This window comes from Acanthochromis polyacanthus, chromosome 13, assembly GCF_021347895.1.
Source record: "Acanthochromis polyacanthus isolate Apoly-LR-REF ecotype Palm Island chromosome 13, KAUST_Apoly_ChrSc, whole genome shotgun sequence".
In the NCBI taxonomy this organism is placed as follows: domain Eukaryota; kingdom Metazoa; phylum Chordata; class Actinopteri; family Pomacentridae; genus Acanthochromis; species Acanthochromis polyacanthus.
Window position 1 is genome coordinate 15,875,318 of NC_067125.1, and position 17,957 is coordinate 15,893,274.

At 40.4% G+C, this 17,957-nt stretch overlaps 2 protein-coding genes across 5 annotated transcripts in view; both read left to right on the forward strand.

The window, feature by feature from the left end:
- Window positions 1–2,827: 2,827 nt before the first annotated feature.
- Window positions 2,828–14,533, forward strand: pdcd10a (programmed cell death 10a). The gene is made up of 8 exons (XM_022215437.2): window positions 2,828–3,164; window positions 6,162–6,355; window positions 8,749–8,802; window positions 8,989–9,106; window positions 9,813–9,939; window positions 12,311–12,389; window positions 12,492–12,574; window positions 13,036–14,533. The coding sequence occupies exons 2-8, from the start codon at window positions 6,266–6,268 to the stop codon at window positions 13,115–13,117; spliced, it is 633 nt and encodes a 210-aa protein (XP_022071129.1). The 5' UTR covers window positions 2,828–3,164; window positions 6,162–6,265; the 3' UTR covers window positions 13,118–14,533.
- Window positions 14,534–14,653: 120 nt separating this feature from the next.
- LOC110966161 (WD repeat-containing protein 49-like) overlaps window positions 14,654–17,957 on the forward strand; it is a 39,628-nt gene continuing 36,324 nt past the window's right edge. For all 4 annotated transcript variants that reach the window (XR_007945830.1, XM_051957849.1, XM_051957850.1 and 1 more), the window contains exons 1-2: window positions 14,654–15,755; window positions 17,116–17,211. Coding sequence is in view for 3 of the 4 variants with exons in the window: in XM_051957849.1 (XP_051813809.1) it covers window positions 17,131–17,211 (81 nt within the window). In the remaining variant the exon portion in view is untranslated. The remainder of the gene's footprint in view (window positions 15,756–17,115; window positions 17,212–17,957) is intronic.

The following is a 17,957-nucleotide window of genomic DNA, read 5'->3' on the forward strand; positions in this document are numbered from 1 at the left end:
CCACATTTCAGGCTTCAAACATAAAGATATAAAATTTTAATTTTTTGTCAAGAATCAACAACAATTGGGACACAATCGTGAAGTTGAACAAAATTTATTGGATATTTTAAACTTCAACAAATAAAAAACTGAAAAGTGGGGCGTGCAATATTATTCGGCCCCCTTGCATTAATACTTTGTAGCGCCACCTTTTGCTGCAATTACAGCTGCAAGTCGCTTGGGGTATGTCTGTATCAGTTTTGCACATCGAGAGACTGAAATTCTTGCCCATTCTTCCTTGCAAAACAGCTCCAGCTCAGTGAGGTTGGATGGAGAGCGTTTGTGAACAGCAGTCTTCAGCTCTGCCCACAGATTCTCGATTGGATTCAGGTCTGGACTTTGACTTGGCCATTCTAACACCTGGATACGTTTATTTGTGAACCATTCCATTGTAGATTTGGCTTTATGTTTTGGATCATTGTCCTGTTGGAAGATAAATCTCTGTCCCAGTCTCAAGTCTTTTGCAGACTCCAACAAGTTTTCTTCCAGAATGGTCCTGTATTTGGCTCCATTCATCTTCCCATCAATTTTAACCATCTTCCCTGTCCCTGCTGAAGAAAAGCAGGCCCAAACCATGAGGCTGCCACCACCATGTTTGACAGTGGGGATGGTGTGTTCAGGGTGATGAGCTGTGTTGCTTTTACACCAAACATATCGTTTTGCATTGTGGCCAAAAAGTTCGATTTTGGTTTCATCTGACCAGAGCACCTTCTTCCACATGTTTGGTGTGTCTCCCAGGTGGCTTGTGGCAAACTTTAAACGAGACTTTTTATGGATATCTTTGAGAAATGGCTTTCTTCTTGCCACTCTTCCATAAAGGTCAGATTTGTGCAGTGTACGACTGATTGTTGTCCTATGGACAGACTCTCCCACCTCAGCTGTAGATCTCTGCAGTTCATCCAGAGTGATCATGGGCCTCTTGGCTGCATCTCTGATCAGTCTTCTCCTTGTTGGAGGTGAAAGTTTAGAGGGACGGCCGGGTCTTGGTAGATTTGCAGTGGTCTGATACTCCTTCTATTTCAATATGATTTCTTGCACAGTGCTCCTTGAGATGTTTAAAGCTTGGGAAATCTTTTTGTATCCAAATCCGGCTTTAAACTTCTCCACAACAGTATCTCGGACCTGCCTAGTGTGTTCCTTGGTCTTCATGATGCTCTCTGCACTTTAAACAGAACCCTGAGACTATCACAGAGCAGGTGCATTTATACGGAGACTTGATTACACACAGGTGGATTCTATTTATCATCATCAGTCATTTAGGACAACATTGGATCATTCAGAGATCCTCACTGAACTTCTGGAGTGAGTTTGCTGCACTGAAAGTAAAGGGGCCGAATAATATTGCACCCCACTTTTCAGTTTTTTATTTGTTAAAAAAGTATAAAATATCCAATAAATTTCATTCCACTTCACGACTGTGTCCCAATTGTTGTTGATTCTTGACAAAAAATAAAAATTTTATATCTTTATGTTTGAAGCCTGAAATGTGGCGAAAGGTTGAAAAGTTCAAGTCAGTGCTGGGATCGAAGAATCAGAGTAAACTCTTCTCTCTTTTCGGTGTTCATCAATTTTCTAGCAGCAGCATTTTGAGTGAGTTGCAAATTCTAATTCTGTTTCTGTAAATGTTAATGGCCAGGAGGAGTGTGTTACAGTAGTCCACTCTACTAACATAATGATAGCATGAATACGTTTTTCTAAAACTCTGATTTTCAGTTTCGTTATGTTTTTACGATAACATGGGATTAATTTAAAGCTTTACTGTGGCAACTGAACTTGGATCCTCATCAATGATTACACAGAGATTCTTGATACGGACTAAAGATAAGCTCTGAGTGCTAGCCTTTCCTCTATATTGCCACAAATGATTTTTTTCAGTCTTATTTTATTGCACCCAATTGTTTATGGCCTCAAGACAAAGCAATATATGACCTGGATGTCATCTGCACAACTGTGATAAGGAACTGTGAAATCAGGAAATTTAATAAAAGGGAACCATGCACAGATTGAATAGGAGGAGCCTTGTGGGGCTTCATGCATGCCTGGATGTTTTTCAGACTAATAATTACCACTATTTCATAGGAGAAGTGTATTAATCACAGTATCAAATACTGCTCTAAAATTTAATAGCAACAGGATGCTTAGACTATTCAAGTCACTATTCATGTAAATTTCCTTTAAAATCTTTAAGAAAGTTTCACTACTATGATGTGAGTAGAAAGCTGTCACAGATGTCGCCCAAACGCAAAAGCTACTGACTTGATTAAAAGGTATTTTTTTTCAATAATCTTACGTATAAATGGAGGATTTGAGATAGGCTCGTAGCCTCACTCAGTTTCTATACTTTTCAGATTGATAATGGGAATGAAATTGGACTGGTAGCACGTTTCTTAAGTTTAAATTAGCTGTAGCTACTTACAATGTGAATTATCTCAATATCCTGCTACACTTCAACCTCAAATTATTGTGTAACTAACAGTAGGTGGGATTGGTAGTGAATTATCTTGACTGACTTTTACACACATTGTGTGCTTCTGATATTTATTTAATTATTGGTCGTTATTAAAACTGTAACATATATACTAAAGTTAATGCAGCTCTAAATTGTGTGTTTCTTGAAGTGGACCAAAGCTAAAATGCGGTTACTCGACTTCATCATATTAAGTAAACGTCGAACGGGTTAAAAAATATAGTACTTTAATATTTTTGGGACTTGTAGTTCTTTCCGGCGGCCGTTTCAATTACAGAACATTGAGGAGACTCATCGAAAGAACTACAATTAGCCTCTCGTCGGGCAGTTCTCAGCGCCGCCCTCCCCGGCTCTCGGCTACAGTTTTGTCAGGCTGAAAACTTCCTGAATGAGACACAAACCACAACAAGAGGGCAAACAACGGCAGCATCTGTCTGCGTTTTGCTTTACCTTTACTTCGCCGCTGTTTTATCAACAGAAGATTGGCTAGCGATAAAGCTAACAGTTTAGCTAAGAATGGAGCCGGTCACCTGCTCTAAGCTGCTAATCTCATGTTAGCACGTTACCTACAGAGGTAACTTATTGTTCTCCTTTTAGCCCCCTCCTTGCTATCGGTACACCGCCTTTCTTCTCCGCGTTTGCTGCTGTCTCACGGCAGGTAAGTTGGCGTTTTAACCTTCAACCTTCTCGACGTGATATTTCGTGTAGCTACCGACTTGTTTTGGTGTCTGCATCAGCTCTCATCACTGTCAGTTGCCTGCTAACTACCACTAAGCTTGGTGAGTACTGTGTTTATTGGGGGACCATTTTGTAAAGTGCCTCTGTGACCTCAGTAACTACCACAGTATGGATCATACCATCTCAGAGGGAAGATCATTTGGTTCAATATCCGCGAAACAATGATGTTTGACGTATGAATATCACAGTGAGTTATGGCCACAACCTGTTCACTGCAGTGCCTTGTATGATACAAGGGCCACTGTCAAAGTGCCCTGGTGTCTTCAAAGTCAGCTGGATGGTAGTGGATCAGACATGCAAAACTGTGGTTTTGATTGTGAACCATTTGCAGTTAAATCTGCCCTGTAATTTTAAACTTTAACACTCTGCTTGGTTCAGGAAGAGTTGAAGTGTTCCACACAGATGACTCAGAAGTGTAGCTAAGATCTTTGTGTTGGCATACAGAAATGTATTTGGCATAACGCACATATCTATTCTATTTAGGTGTGCCATTAAGTTATGCGAGCATACTTGTTGCACTTGTGTTTGTCACCTGGAGCAAGATTTACTATTAATAGATGGATGTATTGCTAGACACATACACAACTGTTCCCCAGTTTCCAGTCTTTTATACTTTATTCTACCTGTGAAGCACATCTTGACCCTTGATAAACAAACTTTACACAGTAATTTCTTGAATATTCACTATACCTTAACTGATCATGTCAAGATGACACAACCCTAACTGATGTGCAAAAATATACATACATAGAAATAATAAAAACCAGTAACTATTATTTGTTGACATATTGCAATATGAGTCACAATTTTACTGCAAACTTTTCAAATGTATTTCTCACTGAAAATATTCCATTATGACTTGAGAATAGGATTTGTTGGCTGAAGTATCTCTGTTGCACCACAGTGTTTCATTTATGATGGTATCTTGCAAAACTTCTTTACTTCTGTCAGTAAATTGCAGCCCCTGCATTTTGGATATTGCGTTTGGCCATGTTGCTATTTTGATGATATTTAGATTAATAGTTAAGCCAGATCTGTTCTGCCTTCACTCTGATGGAATTCGTCTGTTTTGATTGGAGGCAATACTGGATTTTTCAGGATGATTTTTTGATGTTAATATATCTCTATTGATATCAATTATAGAGTTAAATCAGTGCGTTTCACAAACTGGTCAGTGTCATACCATGAAGACAAAACGTGACTCTTCAACACCGTCTCCTCGGCTCTGCTACATGTGCTGCAAACATCACTGAGTATCATAAACAGTGGAGTAGGAGCTGCTCTGATAGACAAAGTTATGGCTTAAGTTTGTAATTTACCCCAGCATCTTTTTCCACTGATACATGTATGGCCAGTATCGGCTCATAGTATCGACCAGCTGGTACATTGTTTGGGTTCTCGTTTTGGTCATTGACAAAGATTGCACTGATTGACTTTATACACTTTTTACATTCAAACCTGACCACGGATGATCGTTTTGGTTTTGTCTGCTTTCGGAATATGCTTGAGAAATGTTTTTAAAAAAATGTTTTTATTCGTTTACTTTTTGGCAGGCTGATAGCAGCTGGTAATTTATTTTGTGGATACAAATTTATTTCGATGTTTGGCCAAGAAAGCAATGTCGAAACCCTGTTTAACTGAATAAAAATTCTAGGAATTTGACCTGCAGCGACTTTGATTTGGAGTGCAAGGAAACACCATGGGTCTGAGTGTGCTTTTCATTATGCTCCTAAGTGGTGAAAGAGGGAGAGAGCACTGTCCTGAAAGAAAACAGCCTCTACAACTGGCTGTTATGAAGCAAATTTCTTAGAATTTTGCTAGAGTGTTTTTGTTTCTACCATCGTACAAAAAGGACCACATAATAATTAGAAATGATGTTTTTCTGTTTGAATATGTTTATTAAAGAAATTATGTTTTTGAATCAGATGTTCCTGTTTTTTTCTCGTTGTTGAAGACATTGACCGATTGCTGCTTTACAGTCCACGTCAGCTAGAAGCTTTCCCACAGTGGACCCATGTAAAATCATAATGTTTATATAGCAGTGGGTATCAAAGGGCAAAATAAGTCATGTAATAAACCTTCTCCTTCTCGGTTGTGGTTTAATAGGAGTATAAAGTCATCGTCTTATCAGAAGGTGATGACTGGCTGTAATCTTCAGAAGACACACACATGAATTGAGCTGGTATGTGTGGTAGTGTCCCTGCCCTGCAGTAAATGACATGCTGTGTGGTGAGCAGAATGAAGAATGATGTCACATTAGGCGCTGTAAAGCTGAAACACAATAAACAATAGCTGGAGAAGAACTGGTCCAAGAGGCATGTGACATAGGTGTGTGCACTTGAGTATGAAAAGAGACAAAACACGCATCAATAAAAGGGAGTATGCAGGTATTTCTCTTTAATTTTAACCAGCGGGATTCACTGCATGTGTATGACAACACTGAGGCAGCAAAACACAAACATGTACGTCAGGGTTCTATATTTATCACAGTGATATTTTATTGGAGAGGGTGTTTCTTTTTCAGGTGTGACTCATGCCTGTTTTGCTACCATTGCACCCAGGGGAACGGCAAAGCACACGCTCTTTGGCAATGTGGCTGTTATGTGATGATCATCTCTGTGACTGAAAGGCTTTCTTGGAAGTCGTACACAAGGGGTTTGATAACATGTAATTGGTAGAAAATTAAACGAACCAGTGCTGTGGAGGAAACGGCATAGAAATGAAATTGTTCTATCCCTAACAAAGTTTTCTGTCCTCTATTTTTTACACAGAAGAACATTTAAACATCCTAAATTAAAGTGGTCGATTTATTCTGATTGTAAACAAGGTGCAATTTTTTTTTTTTTAAATCCCCGACACAACCACCACCATCTACCTCTCACTGCTTGTTCACCTGTCCTGCTGTCCTCTTCTTCAGGTCCTTGTCTGCTCCCATTCTGTCAGGCTTCATGAGTGATTGACTGTGGAGAAGCTGGCATCAGTGGACAAGCACACGCACAAAGGACCATTGATTGGTCAAGGATGACCATGGAAGACACGAAGAATGAAGCCGACAACGCCTCAGTAGTCTCTATGGCTCTCTACTCTGTGATGTATCCTGTCTTTAACCAGGTAAAGAATGCAGAATTACAGTCAAAGTAAATAAATAAAAACATTAGAAAAGCATAATAAATAAGGTCAAAGTGTGTTGCATTAGAAGGAAATGCAGATGAGACCTCTGGTAGATATTCTGTAATGAGTGTTTAATGCTGGCGGACGTTAAGTGTAAATGGGATTTAGTATAAAGTTCAAAGGCTTATGCTGACTGTGTGTTTGCAGGTGTGGAGAGCTTTGTACAGTGCCTATCATAAGTATTCACCCCCCTTTGATGTTTTACCCTTTTATTGCTTTCGTAAATCAATCATGGTCAATAAAATTTAGCTTTTTTAACACGGCCACACCAGAGCATTTACCTGGTTCTTTTTTAACCATTCCTGTGTAGCTTTTGCAGTATGTTTTGGATCATTGCCTTGCTAGACAATAAATCTTCTCCCAAAACGTAGTTCTCTTCCAGACTGAAAAAGATTGTCCCCCAGGATTTCAGTGTATTTTGCAGCATTCATTCTGCCCTCTATCTTTACAAGCCTTCCAGGTCCAGTTGCTGAGAAACATCCCCACAGCATGATGCTGCCACCACCATGCTTCACAGTGGGGATGGTGTGTTTTTGGTGATGTGCAGTGTTTGGTTTCCGCCAAACATGACGTCTTGTCTGATGGCCAAAAAGCTCAATTTTGGTCTCATCAGACCAAAGAATCTTCTTCCACTTGACCATGGAGTCTTCCACATGCTTTTTGGCAAACTCTAGTCGAGATCTAATATGACTTTTCTTCGACAGTGGCTTTCTCATTGCCACTCTCCCATAAAGCTTTGACCGGTGAAGAACCCGGGCAGCAGTTGCTACATGCACAGTCTCTCCCATCTCAGCAGCTGAAGCTTGTAACTCCTTCAGAGTAGTTGTAGGGGTCTTGGTGGCTTCTCTCACTTGTCTCCTACTTGCACAGTCACTCAGTTTACGAGGGCGGCCTGATCTCGGCAGATTCACACAAGTGCCATATTCCTTCCATTTCTTGATAATTGATTTCACTGAACTCCGGGGGATGTTCAGTGCCTTGGAAATGTTTTTGTAACCATCCCCTGAATTGTACTTCTCAATAACCCTTTCCCTGAGTTGCTTAGAGTGTTCTTCTGTCTTCATGGTGTAATGGTAGCCAGGAATACCGATCAACCACTCTCTGGACCCTTCAGACACAGGAGTTTTACAACTCAATCACTTGAAACACACCCACACCACTCAGGTGATCTTCATTTCACTAATTGTGAGACTATTGGCAACAATTTGATGGACCTCTATTGAATTAGACCATTAAATTAAAAAGGGGGTGAATAATTATGCAAACAATTATTTTCATTTATATAATTTTCTTTCATTAACATTACTTTATAGAAATCTGTTTTCACTTTGACATTAAAGAGTTTTTTCCAATAATTGTTTTGTTAAAAAAGCTAAATTTTATTGACCATGCTTGATTTATGAAAGCAATAAAAGGGTAAAACATCAAAGGGGGTGAATACTTATGATAGGCACTGTACACAGAGGGAGGTTTTTGTGTTTTTGTTATTTTATTATTTCTAATATTTGTCAACTTATTGTCTAGTATTTAAACAAAACATTTGGGTTAAAAAATAAAGTCTACAAATGTAAATGGTATACATCCATACTTTTGCATTGTAAAAATTCAAAAAAATTGAAACCTGCATCTACGCTTTTATGCAGCAGAGCAAAAGTCTAAGGCCTTATGTCATCACACCACAACTTTTTACTACAACTGTTTTTAGGTTTCCAGCTATTTGTTATAAGGGCTTCTATCACTGAAAATTAAGCTGTTTTTTGAGAACAGATGTAAGTGAGCTGGTTTGCTCAAGGTGCAGCGAGGGATTAGGGAGGCAGGTGGAGATTCGTATTCATTCACACAATCTAAAGGAACCAACAGACGTGTTGCAGAGTTTCATCAAAAACATTTTAAGGCGGGGAGGGATTATTTTCACGGTGAAAAACTTCTAAATATGTAACTTTGATACACATCCATAAGTTCTTGGAAGTTGAACCAATGATGGAAGAGGGACTTTAAAAGATGCTATGTTTCGTGGTGTGCAAACTGACGGGCAGAAATCTGAAGTTGAACTCATGATGAGGTCTTTAATACCAAAGTATCAGCTCAGAGGAACTGAATGGACTACAGCTTCCCTGAAGTTTACAAGGAGATTACAGACGAACAGACTCAACACAGCTTTTCACAACACAATACCACAATGTCCTGCTTTGATATGGTGGTATTCTCTGGCTTCTGTGTACTTCTTGCAGAATTACATTTCAGGCCAGACGAAAGGCCATGATAACAGCTAAGCCGTTTGTGTGTGTGTGCTACTGGCTTATGTTTGTGTGTCCGTGTGTTCAAACTTTCAGCTGGAGAAAGTCAATCCATCAGCAGCACAGACCTTGAGAGCAGCCTTTATGAAGGTAAAGCTATTTTTGTGAGTTTGTGTTTATATTTCATCTTTCTTGTAATGCGTCTGCCTGTACTTTTACTTTTCAAATCATCTTGACAAGCCGCTTGGTGATCTGTTACTTTGAAGCATTGTTGTCACAAGAGCACCAAGGCTGAGTGCGAGTCCTCAATGCAGGTGTTTGTTTGCGTGTCTCTAGGCAGAGAAGGAGAATCCGGGTCTGACCCAGGACATTGTTATGAAAATACTGGAGAAGAAGAACTTAAAAATCAACTATTGTGAGTCTCTACTTCGCATGGCTGCAGATGATGTGAAAGGTAGGATGCTTAATAATGGTACATGCTAAGTAAGAAAGTGTAGAATGTAATATGTCATGGAGGGAAACTGTATGATAGGAACGGCGTGAGATTTACAGTAGGACAGTGATAACAAATGAAAACAGTATACAAATGATTTTATGCTGCTTCCTGAGGTGTTTTTTTACATGCTGAAATGCAGAGGAATGCTTTAGGACATTTGAGTATGCCAGATGATTACCATCTCTTTCTGTGATGCAATGACCCATGTAACGTTGGCCTGATTATCCACTTGGGGGAGCTGTTTCCCCACAAATCAACTCCCATTCCTGTTCTCAGACGTTCCCTCGTTCCTGTCTGTAATTGAATTCCTTGTGCTGAGTACAGTGATTGATGGTAGTAATGAATTCACACACTCATACACACACATTTTGGATGAATTTTAAATGTACCTCCTGCATGCCCAACCCCAACTTCTACCTTAATCCTGCCTTTACTTAACAAACTCAACACCGTCGATACGTGAGCGTCAACACACATTCAGACACATATATACGTGACCCTGTGTTCATTATTTGTGCTTGAATTGTGGGTGCGTTTTTAGATGCGCCACTAATAATAACTGCTATTTTCAGTGTCCCCATGTAAGCTATTTGGGAGCGCGTTGACGTTCTCATCGTTGAAGAGTTTGAGGTCTGTATTTGTCTCTTCCTCTCTGTGTTTTCAGAGTTCATGATTGACAGGCGAGAGCCAGAGTTCCAGGAGCTGAACGAGAGGGCCCGAGCTCTGAAACACATCCTCAGCACCGTACCAGATGAGATCAATGACAGAGTAGGCTTGCTACAGACCATCAAGTAAGACAGCTCTGTGTGTGTGTGTGTGTGTGTGTGTGTGTGTGTGCAGTATTAGTCAGGTTAAACTCTGCATAAAACTTTCAATCAAACTTCTTGCATGAGTAGAATACACTGCCAGAAAGTGCCTCGAGGACTTTAACCAATCATTACTTTAATCATTAGCTGATTCAAATCTTTTTTTTTTTTACTTCTTTTTCGGTTCAGTACAAAGACTAAACCTTTGTTACAGTGTGTGTCTTATCGATCAAGACCATTATTGCATTTAAAACAGCAAAACAAACAAAAAAAGTTGGTAATTAATAAAGGATTCTTTGTGAGGTGAATTTGGGATGAGGTGAAATTAAATGCAAAGTCAATAGAGAGACACGAGTCGAGAGCAAAACAGCCAAAGAAAGACTCGCTGCTGTTAATAATTGTGCTCAAATGAATTTTGAATCGCATACATCAAGAGGTTCTTTGACATTCCATTGATTTTTAAATGTGTTTTTTCCAGCTGCTCAATTGAACTTTTCTCAAATAGAATAGAAAGTTACGCATTAGAGTCAAATCAGGTAAGAAGTCTTGAACATGGGAGTTCATTTGTGCCATTTGGGGCGGTATGCATTGCAAAGTAATGGTACTTAAGGTGGTAATAGACAACATTTCTTGCTTTAACTCATCATTATTAAGTAAATGTGGAGAGCACAATGTAATGGCTATAGAATAATGACACCATTAACGTTTAGACTGGTTATCTATAAGCCTTGGTTTAACAATCCAATGCTGTCTGCCACTGGGTCCAAAATCTCCCAGGAAAATTAAAGCTGGATTTATGGCAGACAAAACAACAGGATAATGGTGGAAACTCTTCCTGGCTGAGGAAAAGCAGACCTATAATCGGAGGAAGCAAAAAAGGCAAAAAAGAAGGTGATAGAAACTGAGGTAAAAGAAAAGTGAACCTTGGATGAGCGTTACTCGATGGAAAGAGGTTCAGAACATGAGTACGTTCAAAGACTGAAATTCAGTTGGCTTCTTATTCACAAAATTGGGCGTTTTACTCTGTGTTTGTCATGGCACTGAGTTCTGGGTTTCTACGTTAGTTTGGGATTCTTACAGTTGTTTTTTGTTTTGTGCAGAAGCCAGACTGCTAGCAGAAGCTATGTTGCTAGCAGTACCACTAGCAGCCAGAAAACAAACCAAAAGCTTGTTTCTTCTCTCTTAAGGCCAGTTTATGTTTCTTTCTGTCCACAATGGTTCATGTGATGTAAATTTGTCATCTACTCTGGTTCACAAAGCCCTGTACGGCTCCCTCTACAAAACTTGTGAGCGTACAGACGGTACACTGGTTGCACACACTCCACGACAACAAATGGCGCTCGGAACAAATCCTCGTTATGAGAAAATTTTGTAACTGGCTGCAGTATCCTCTACAAAGCCGAAAGTCACGGCCAGTCTTTCAGAAACGTCCACAGTAGCCTCGTGTGGTTTCTTGTGTTCTTTATGAGGGGCAATGCGACTATCTGTGTGGCAGATCGACGTGCACCTATATTGTAGAATGAATGGAACCACATGCGAGTCTGTTGTCTGCTTTCAAAGTCCACATCCGTCTGTGCAGGAGGATGCAGACACCATTAACTGGACTTCGTTTCTGGTGTGGACCATTTTGTGTCTTGTGTTGTCGGTAGTTGCTAGGCACTGAGGGAAATGGAAACAATCCAGTCTTTGTGACAGCGGGGGCAACAAAATCACCTCTTGGACACACGAAAGACCATAGTTGCCACTTTAAATGGCCACTTTTGAGCTTTCATCCACACCTCAAAATCTTCTGTGTCATTATTTTAGCATTCTTTAAGGTGTCTTGAAATGACCCAAGTATTGAAACATGCAACACAGACATTCCCAGATGCTGACATTTGTATGTTTCCACAATGGAATGTGGCATATATGTGGAATAGAGAAGGAAAAACTGTAAGATCCCTGTGTGCCTTTCATATCCCTGTCCACTGCACTGCACACACACACACACACACTATAGGGAGAAGTGAGAGATGTTTCATCTTCTTGGCCCACTTTGCCATTATTTTGATCGAATTCAATACTCTTAGTGAGTCACTGCTTAAGTTACTTACCCAGCGGAGGGCTTAGAAATAAAATCAATTCAAAGGGAATGCTAAGAAATTAAAGTTATGAAACGGCAGATTTCAAGTGCATACGAGGGGAGAAAAAGTTGAAGGTGAAAGCCTGTTTGTGAGAACAGGGGAAGAAAGGGAGACATGGAGCACGATCAAAGAACTGAAGTTTCAGGGTATCACCGCCTGATAAGAACAGACAGATTTTGAGATATTGTTTTTTTATTTTTAAACGTACACTCACTTGTGCGTGTCATCCGCAGAGACATCGCCAGCGCTATCAAGGAGCTGCTAGATACAGTTAATACTATCTTCAGGAAATACCAGTATCGGAACAGACGGGTAAGTAGATACATTAGGACGAGAGGAAAAAAAATGCCTACACACAAACACAGTTGCTGTGAAATAAGTGGAGCTGAAAGGCTGTCTGTATTTATTGGTTAGGCACTGGAACAGCAGAAGAAAGAGTTTGTGAAATACTCCAAGAGCTTCAGCGACACTCTCAAAACCTACTTCAAAGATGGAAAGTATGACACTGTTTCTGGTTTTTTCTCTGTTTTAGCCGGCTCTTAATTTCCTTTTCTGTCGTCTCACCCAACCTTTATTATTCAACGTTTTCTCCTTCACACGCACACCACATTTAATAGTTGTACATTCACATGCCAGCATGCTTGCATATGCACACACACACACACACACACACACACACACACACACACACACACACACACACACACACACTCTGTCACCAGCATGTAAATGGTGGTTGTTTGATCATAGGCCCACTTCCATCAAATCCACCATTGCTGAATAATTCCCTTGACCCATTTCCTGTGGATTCATGCTGGCTTGTATTCTCTGAAGCTTGACATTCTCCATTGCAGTCAGATCAAAGTGTTTCCTGGATCAATCCTAATATTGTTGCCATGGTTTCTTTGCTGTATGATTGACACGTGTGTCCTTGTGTCTCTGTCACGCTTGTTTCCAGAGTGATGAATGTGTTTGTCAGCGCCAACCAGCTCACCCACCAAACCAACATGATACTGCAGGCCTTCAAGACTGTGGTGTAGCAGCCTGAGAAGACTGGCACACACCCGCACGTGTTTTGATTGGAGAATAGCCGATATGAATCTTTCTAATTTCAAAAGAGGTTTTGTTATTTCGGGCTGTATAATTTATAGTTCTGTGGCTTTGAGGGGAGATCAGGTGGTTTAGATTTCAAAGCAATTCAGGTTGACAGTAATTACCGGGGATTTTTAACTCCCTTTTAAGTTGTTCTTTTATCAGATTTTTAAGTCAATATTTCTTTGTTCTTTTCTGTAGGTCTGTCTCTGTTCAAGTCTGTGTAGGTCTAAACAAGAGGTGCAGGAAAATGCGATTGTTTCCTCGGTCCTTGAAAGTTTTGCAGGAGCAACAAAAAGTTGTATTTGTGGCCGTTGGTAACATCCCTCCACTGGGACTGCAGCCAATGCTTCTTGTCATTATTGGTGAATTTGACAAATATTTTCATTTAATTGTTATTTTGTTAAATATTCAAAATCACCCAATACAGCTCCAAATATCTGATTTTGTCTGATCAACAGTCCAAAACACTCAAAGTCTTCAGGGGGTCAACAAAGTGACATTAAAATAATTGGAACTCCAAACAATTTTTAACTTGATTCTTAAAATATTTACTACTATCAGTATGCATGGTTGTCCACCTAAAGCTGATATGTGCAAGTTGTGTCACAGAATCAAGGTCTGGGGGGAAAAAAAACCAAAAAACTTCCAGGAATTAGAAATGGAGACTGTATCTGCTGTCTTTATCCTGCACTGCATCATAACCAGCGGTCAGGGGAGCAATAACTCACCGGCTCCACTGTCTTTCTTTTGACTTCAGTTACAGAGATTTATGCCAAGTCCTAGCGTTCCACCCTCAGCTATATAAAAGAACACGACTCTTTATGACAGTAGGTACTGAAAGACGTAAAATCTTAAGTTTACAAGCTGATACAAAAATGATTTGGGATGAGTGTACGTAGTGGTTTTCACTGTATGTCAGTAGTTTCTAAATATCTACCTGTGATGAGTCGGTGGTTGGAAAGCACTGCTGTATATACTAAAGGAGCACGTCTTAAAACACTTTGTCGCTTTATTGCCAGCTGTTGGATTTCGAACAGCAAAGTCACAGATTTAAGTCAAAGAATTTAAGGCAGCAAAATAGAAGTGATTTAACTCTTAATATGTTTACACAAATGTATCTGATTATGAATGTATTACTTCTCTTTCTGTCTTCTGTTTATCGCTGTCACGCTTCGATTGTAATTTTCCCCCTATTTTACATTTTCAACCAAATGTAAAGAAAATAACAGGACCGGAAATTCCTTGAGAACTCTTTAAAAAAAGAGTCATGAAGAGTGCAAGCACTTTTCTTTTTATTGCAAATTAAAGAATTCTGACGTGAGAAAGATTCTCCAAAGTGGGTCTCTCTCTTCACACTGGCATTGTTGTATGAAAGTGCTTCATTTCCGCTCAGTTGCCCTTGCATTCTCTTTTCTTCGACTGCACCTCTTTCCTCCCAGCACTAAGATCCGTACCAATTTTTCCCCATTCCAGCAACTTCATTCTTCTCCCTGTATAATAGTGGATTTTCCATGGTGGATTTGTGGTGGGCTATTTTGGGCTCTGTACTGGCTCCTACATGCACCACTGTAATCCAATTGTGCTTTATTATTGAAATTGCTGAGACCTAATTTTCCGATCCTGTCACTGTTGACGAGCGCCGTAATCAGCTAATTCAAGTTATTCCAGACCATTAAGTCACACACTGGGATTGGTCATGGTCACCGAAGCAGCGGGGAGGAAGGACGGCGATAAGATCTGTGTTGGACGTATAGTTTTTGTGTGCATTCAGGCTTGCAGTCATGCTGACGATCTATGTGTTTGAGTTCAGCAAAGCCCTGAGAGACTTTTGTTCTCTTTTGTTCTGTATATCCAAGAGTGACCCACAGCATGTCCTCTCAGAGGCGTTTGATTGGCGCTGTAAAGCTCTTATAGTGTGAGCTTTATCTGTTCAGGTTCACAGATATGTGTTTTTTTTGTTGTTTTTTTTTTAAATGCAGGAACACTTTTATGAGTGGCAGTAGAATACTAATGTTCTTATGAATTGCGTTGCCCTATGTGCCAGTTGTGTAGGGGGAGTTATTCTATCTCACAGAGATTGTGTTCTTATCTGTGAATAGAAATAATACATACACACACACGCACACACATTGTGGTACATACAGACAATAGAGCTTGGACACACAAACACAACTCTTTTTGACTACGTTGTTGCCAGGAAACTTTGCTAGAGTCTTTAAGAGTGAAGGATAATAAAAGAAAAGGACTGTGTGTAAGTGTGTGTGTGGGGCCTCTGCTACTCTCTGGGCTACTGGGGGCAGTTAACTCTCAGTGGGTGTGATGTGCTGCAGCCAGGACTGTTAACGTTGATTGCCTCTAAGACTGGCTTAGACAAACGTCGACACAAAGCTCGGGCTGGAATCTGCTGAGTCTCCTACGGACGAGACCCAGCCAAGGCTGAGACAGAACAACCAGAGGCTGAGGATTTGTTTGGAATGTCATACATTTAAAAAATGGTGTTTCAACACCTCAGAGCAGGGGGACTCTGGGACAGTTTATTGTGGACACCCATTGTGGACTGAGAGGATAAAATTGTCCGTCTTGGTAAGTTTGAATTTGTTATTAAGCGAGAAGCTGTGTTCAGCTCTACTATTTGGACTTTAATGATTAAAAAGCAGCTTGATTGAAGTGTGTGTGTGTGTGTGTGCACTTCCAGACCAAGAGCCTGTCATTATGCAGTTACAGCCTGGAGCTAAAATGTCTTTTTTGGACAGTTTGACTGCAGCTCTAATAAATCCCAGATACAAACAGTGCAGTGACAGTTCAGAGAGAACTGACTGGACCTGAAGTGGCCATCTAGGAAGAAGAGGCAATCCTCTGTTGCTTTTTGAAAGGAGTTGAACATTGAGAAGTTTTACCTCTTTCCAACTAGAAATATGGACAGTGCATCTGCTAAAAATATGTGCTGCTTTCTTCTTCACACTTTATGGAGCTGTTCCTCTGTAGTCACATACAAAACTGATGCCAGCAGCTTGCTACAAAACCAGTCAGGATGTGGTTGATTAAAAGTTATCACGCTCGTAAACAAAACATGAACAAACTGTCCCCAGAGTACCGCCATTTTTTTCATTTATTACAGTAGCATAAACACATCTGTTGCCGTCTACTACTTGTCACAAGTTTTAAATAAAAGGTGGCTCAACTATCCTATCAAGATCCCACTGCACTTAATCACAGTTGTAAAAAGAAGATAATAGCTGCAGCAAAGCATTGATTTTTGCTTTCATTACACACCCTGTCATCTAAATCTCAGTTCAGTTTGATGCCACATCCAATGAATTTGTTACATAAATGCTTATGCCAAGCTAAAAATGAAATTCAGACTGTTTGCTGTCCTCTGCTGCCCTTTGTAGTGTTTAGTAGAGCGTGAAAAAGAAACATCATCTGACATTTCTCTCTCAGAATCAAAGTGTGCTTTTAATTCCGTCCACAGGCTAATTTAACAAATCCCACCTTTTCCTCATACAAATAATTACGATTGAAACCTGTCTGACTTCATTTTATGTCACACTGACTGACATAAACCAGGCTTGACATGCTTTGGCAGCCTGCCTCCTTCTCCAACCATTTCTGAGACATAATTTGAGGACCTATTCCCCCACCTCAGAAAACCATTGGACTGGGGTGGAATTTAGGTTGAAAATGAAAGACCTTTGCACACTATTCAACACAGACATGTTTGGATAGAGTAAAAAGAGTCAACAAAGACCTGCTGTGTGATCATGATGACATGAGAGTGCACTGTGAAATAGATATGGAGGGTTTCTAAGGGATTACTAGAGCTGGGAACATCATGTCACACCTAGAAACGCAGACAATCTATTGACTGAATTTTCTGGACAAACCTGCATACACACACTTTACCTTTCTGACCTCGCCTGGTATATCCGTGATTGACTGACAGGTCTGAGCCGTAACCATGGGAACGAGGATGGAAGTTGCACAGCTTGAAAGCAGGATGAACACCAAGGACTATGGAAAGTTGCAGAGGCTTTTCCTTGTAAGTCTTTGATGGTTTTTTTTGTCAGTTTATTTAAAGCCTCACATTATTCAAGTCCCTTATAGGTGGCAGTGAGACCCCAGTGATCCTCTCAGCAGCCCTCACCGCTCTCTTCAGTGCCCTCCAATCAGAGGCACTGCTGCCAAGTCCAATGAGAGATGATGCTGGTTAGCATGCTCCCTATGGTTCCTTTGTAGAAAGTAGTGAGGACTGATGTGCTCAATGGACTCTCTTTAGCCTTCGCAGGAAGATCAGGTGCTGATGAGCCTTCTTGGTGATGAAGGAGGTGTGCAGAGACCAGGTGACTCCCAGGAATTGGATGTGCTGCACTATTTCCACTGCAATGTCCATGCTGTAAACCAGAGTGTGCACCTCAAGTCAATTACCAGTTTTTTCCACATTCTGGATCAAATTGTTCCCATTACACAATTCTACAAAGGACTTCTTCTGCTCCCTAGTCCTCCTCCTCTTTACTTCAAATGAGACCCACTACTGTTGTGTTATCCACATACTTTATGATGTGGTTTGTGCTAAACTTTGCACAACAGTCGTGGGTCATCAGAGTGAAGAGGAGGATACTTAGAATACAGCCCTGTGGAGAACCTGTGCTCAGTGAGATGGTGTCAGACTTGTTGCTCCCTCACCGTATGTACTGAGGTCTCTTTGTTAAAAAGTCCAGTACCCAGTTCTGTTGGGGAGTGCTCAGTCCCAGCGGGCCAAGTTTACTGACCAGAAACTGAGGGATG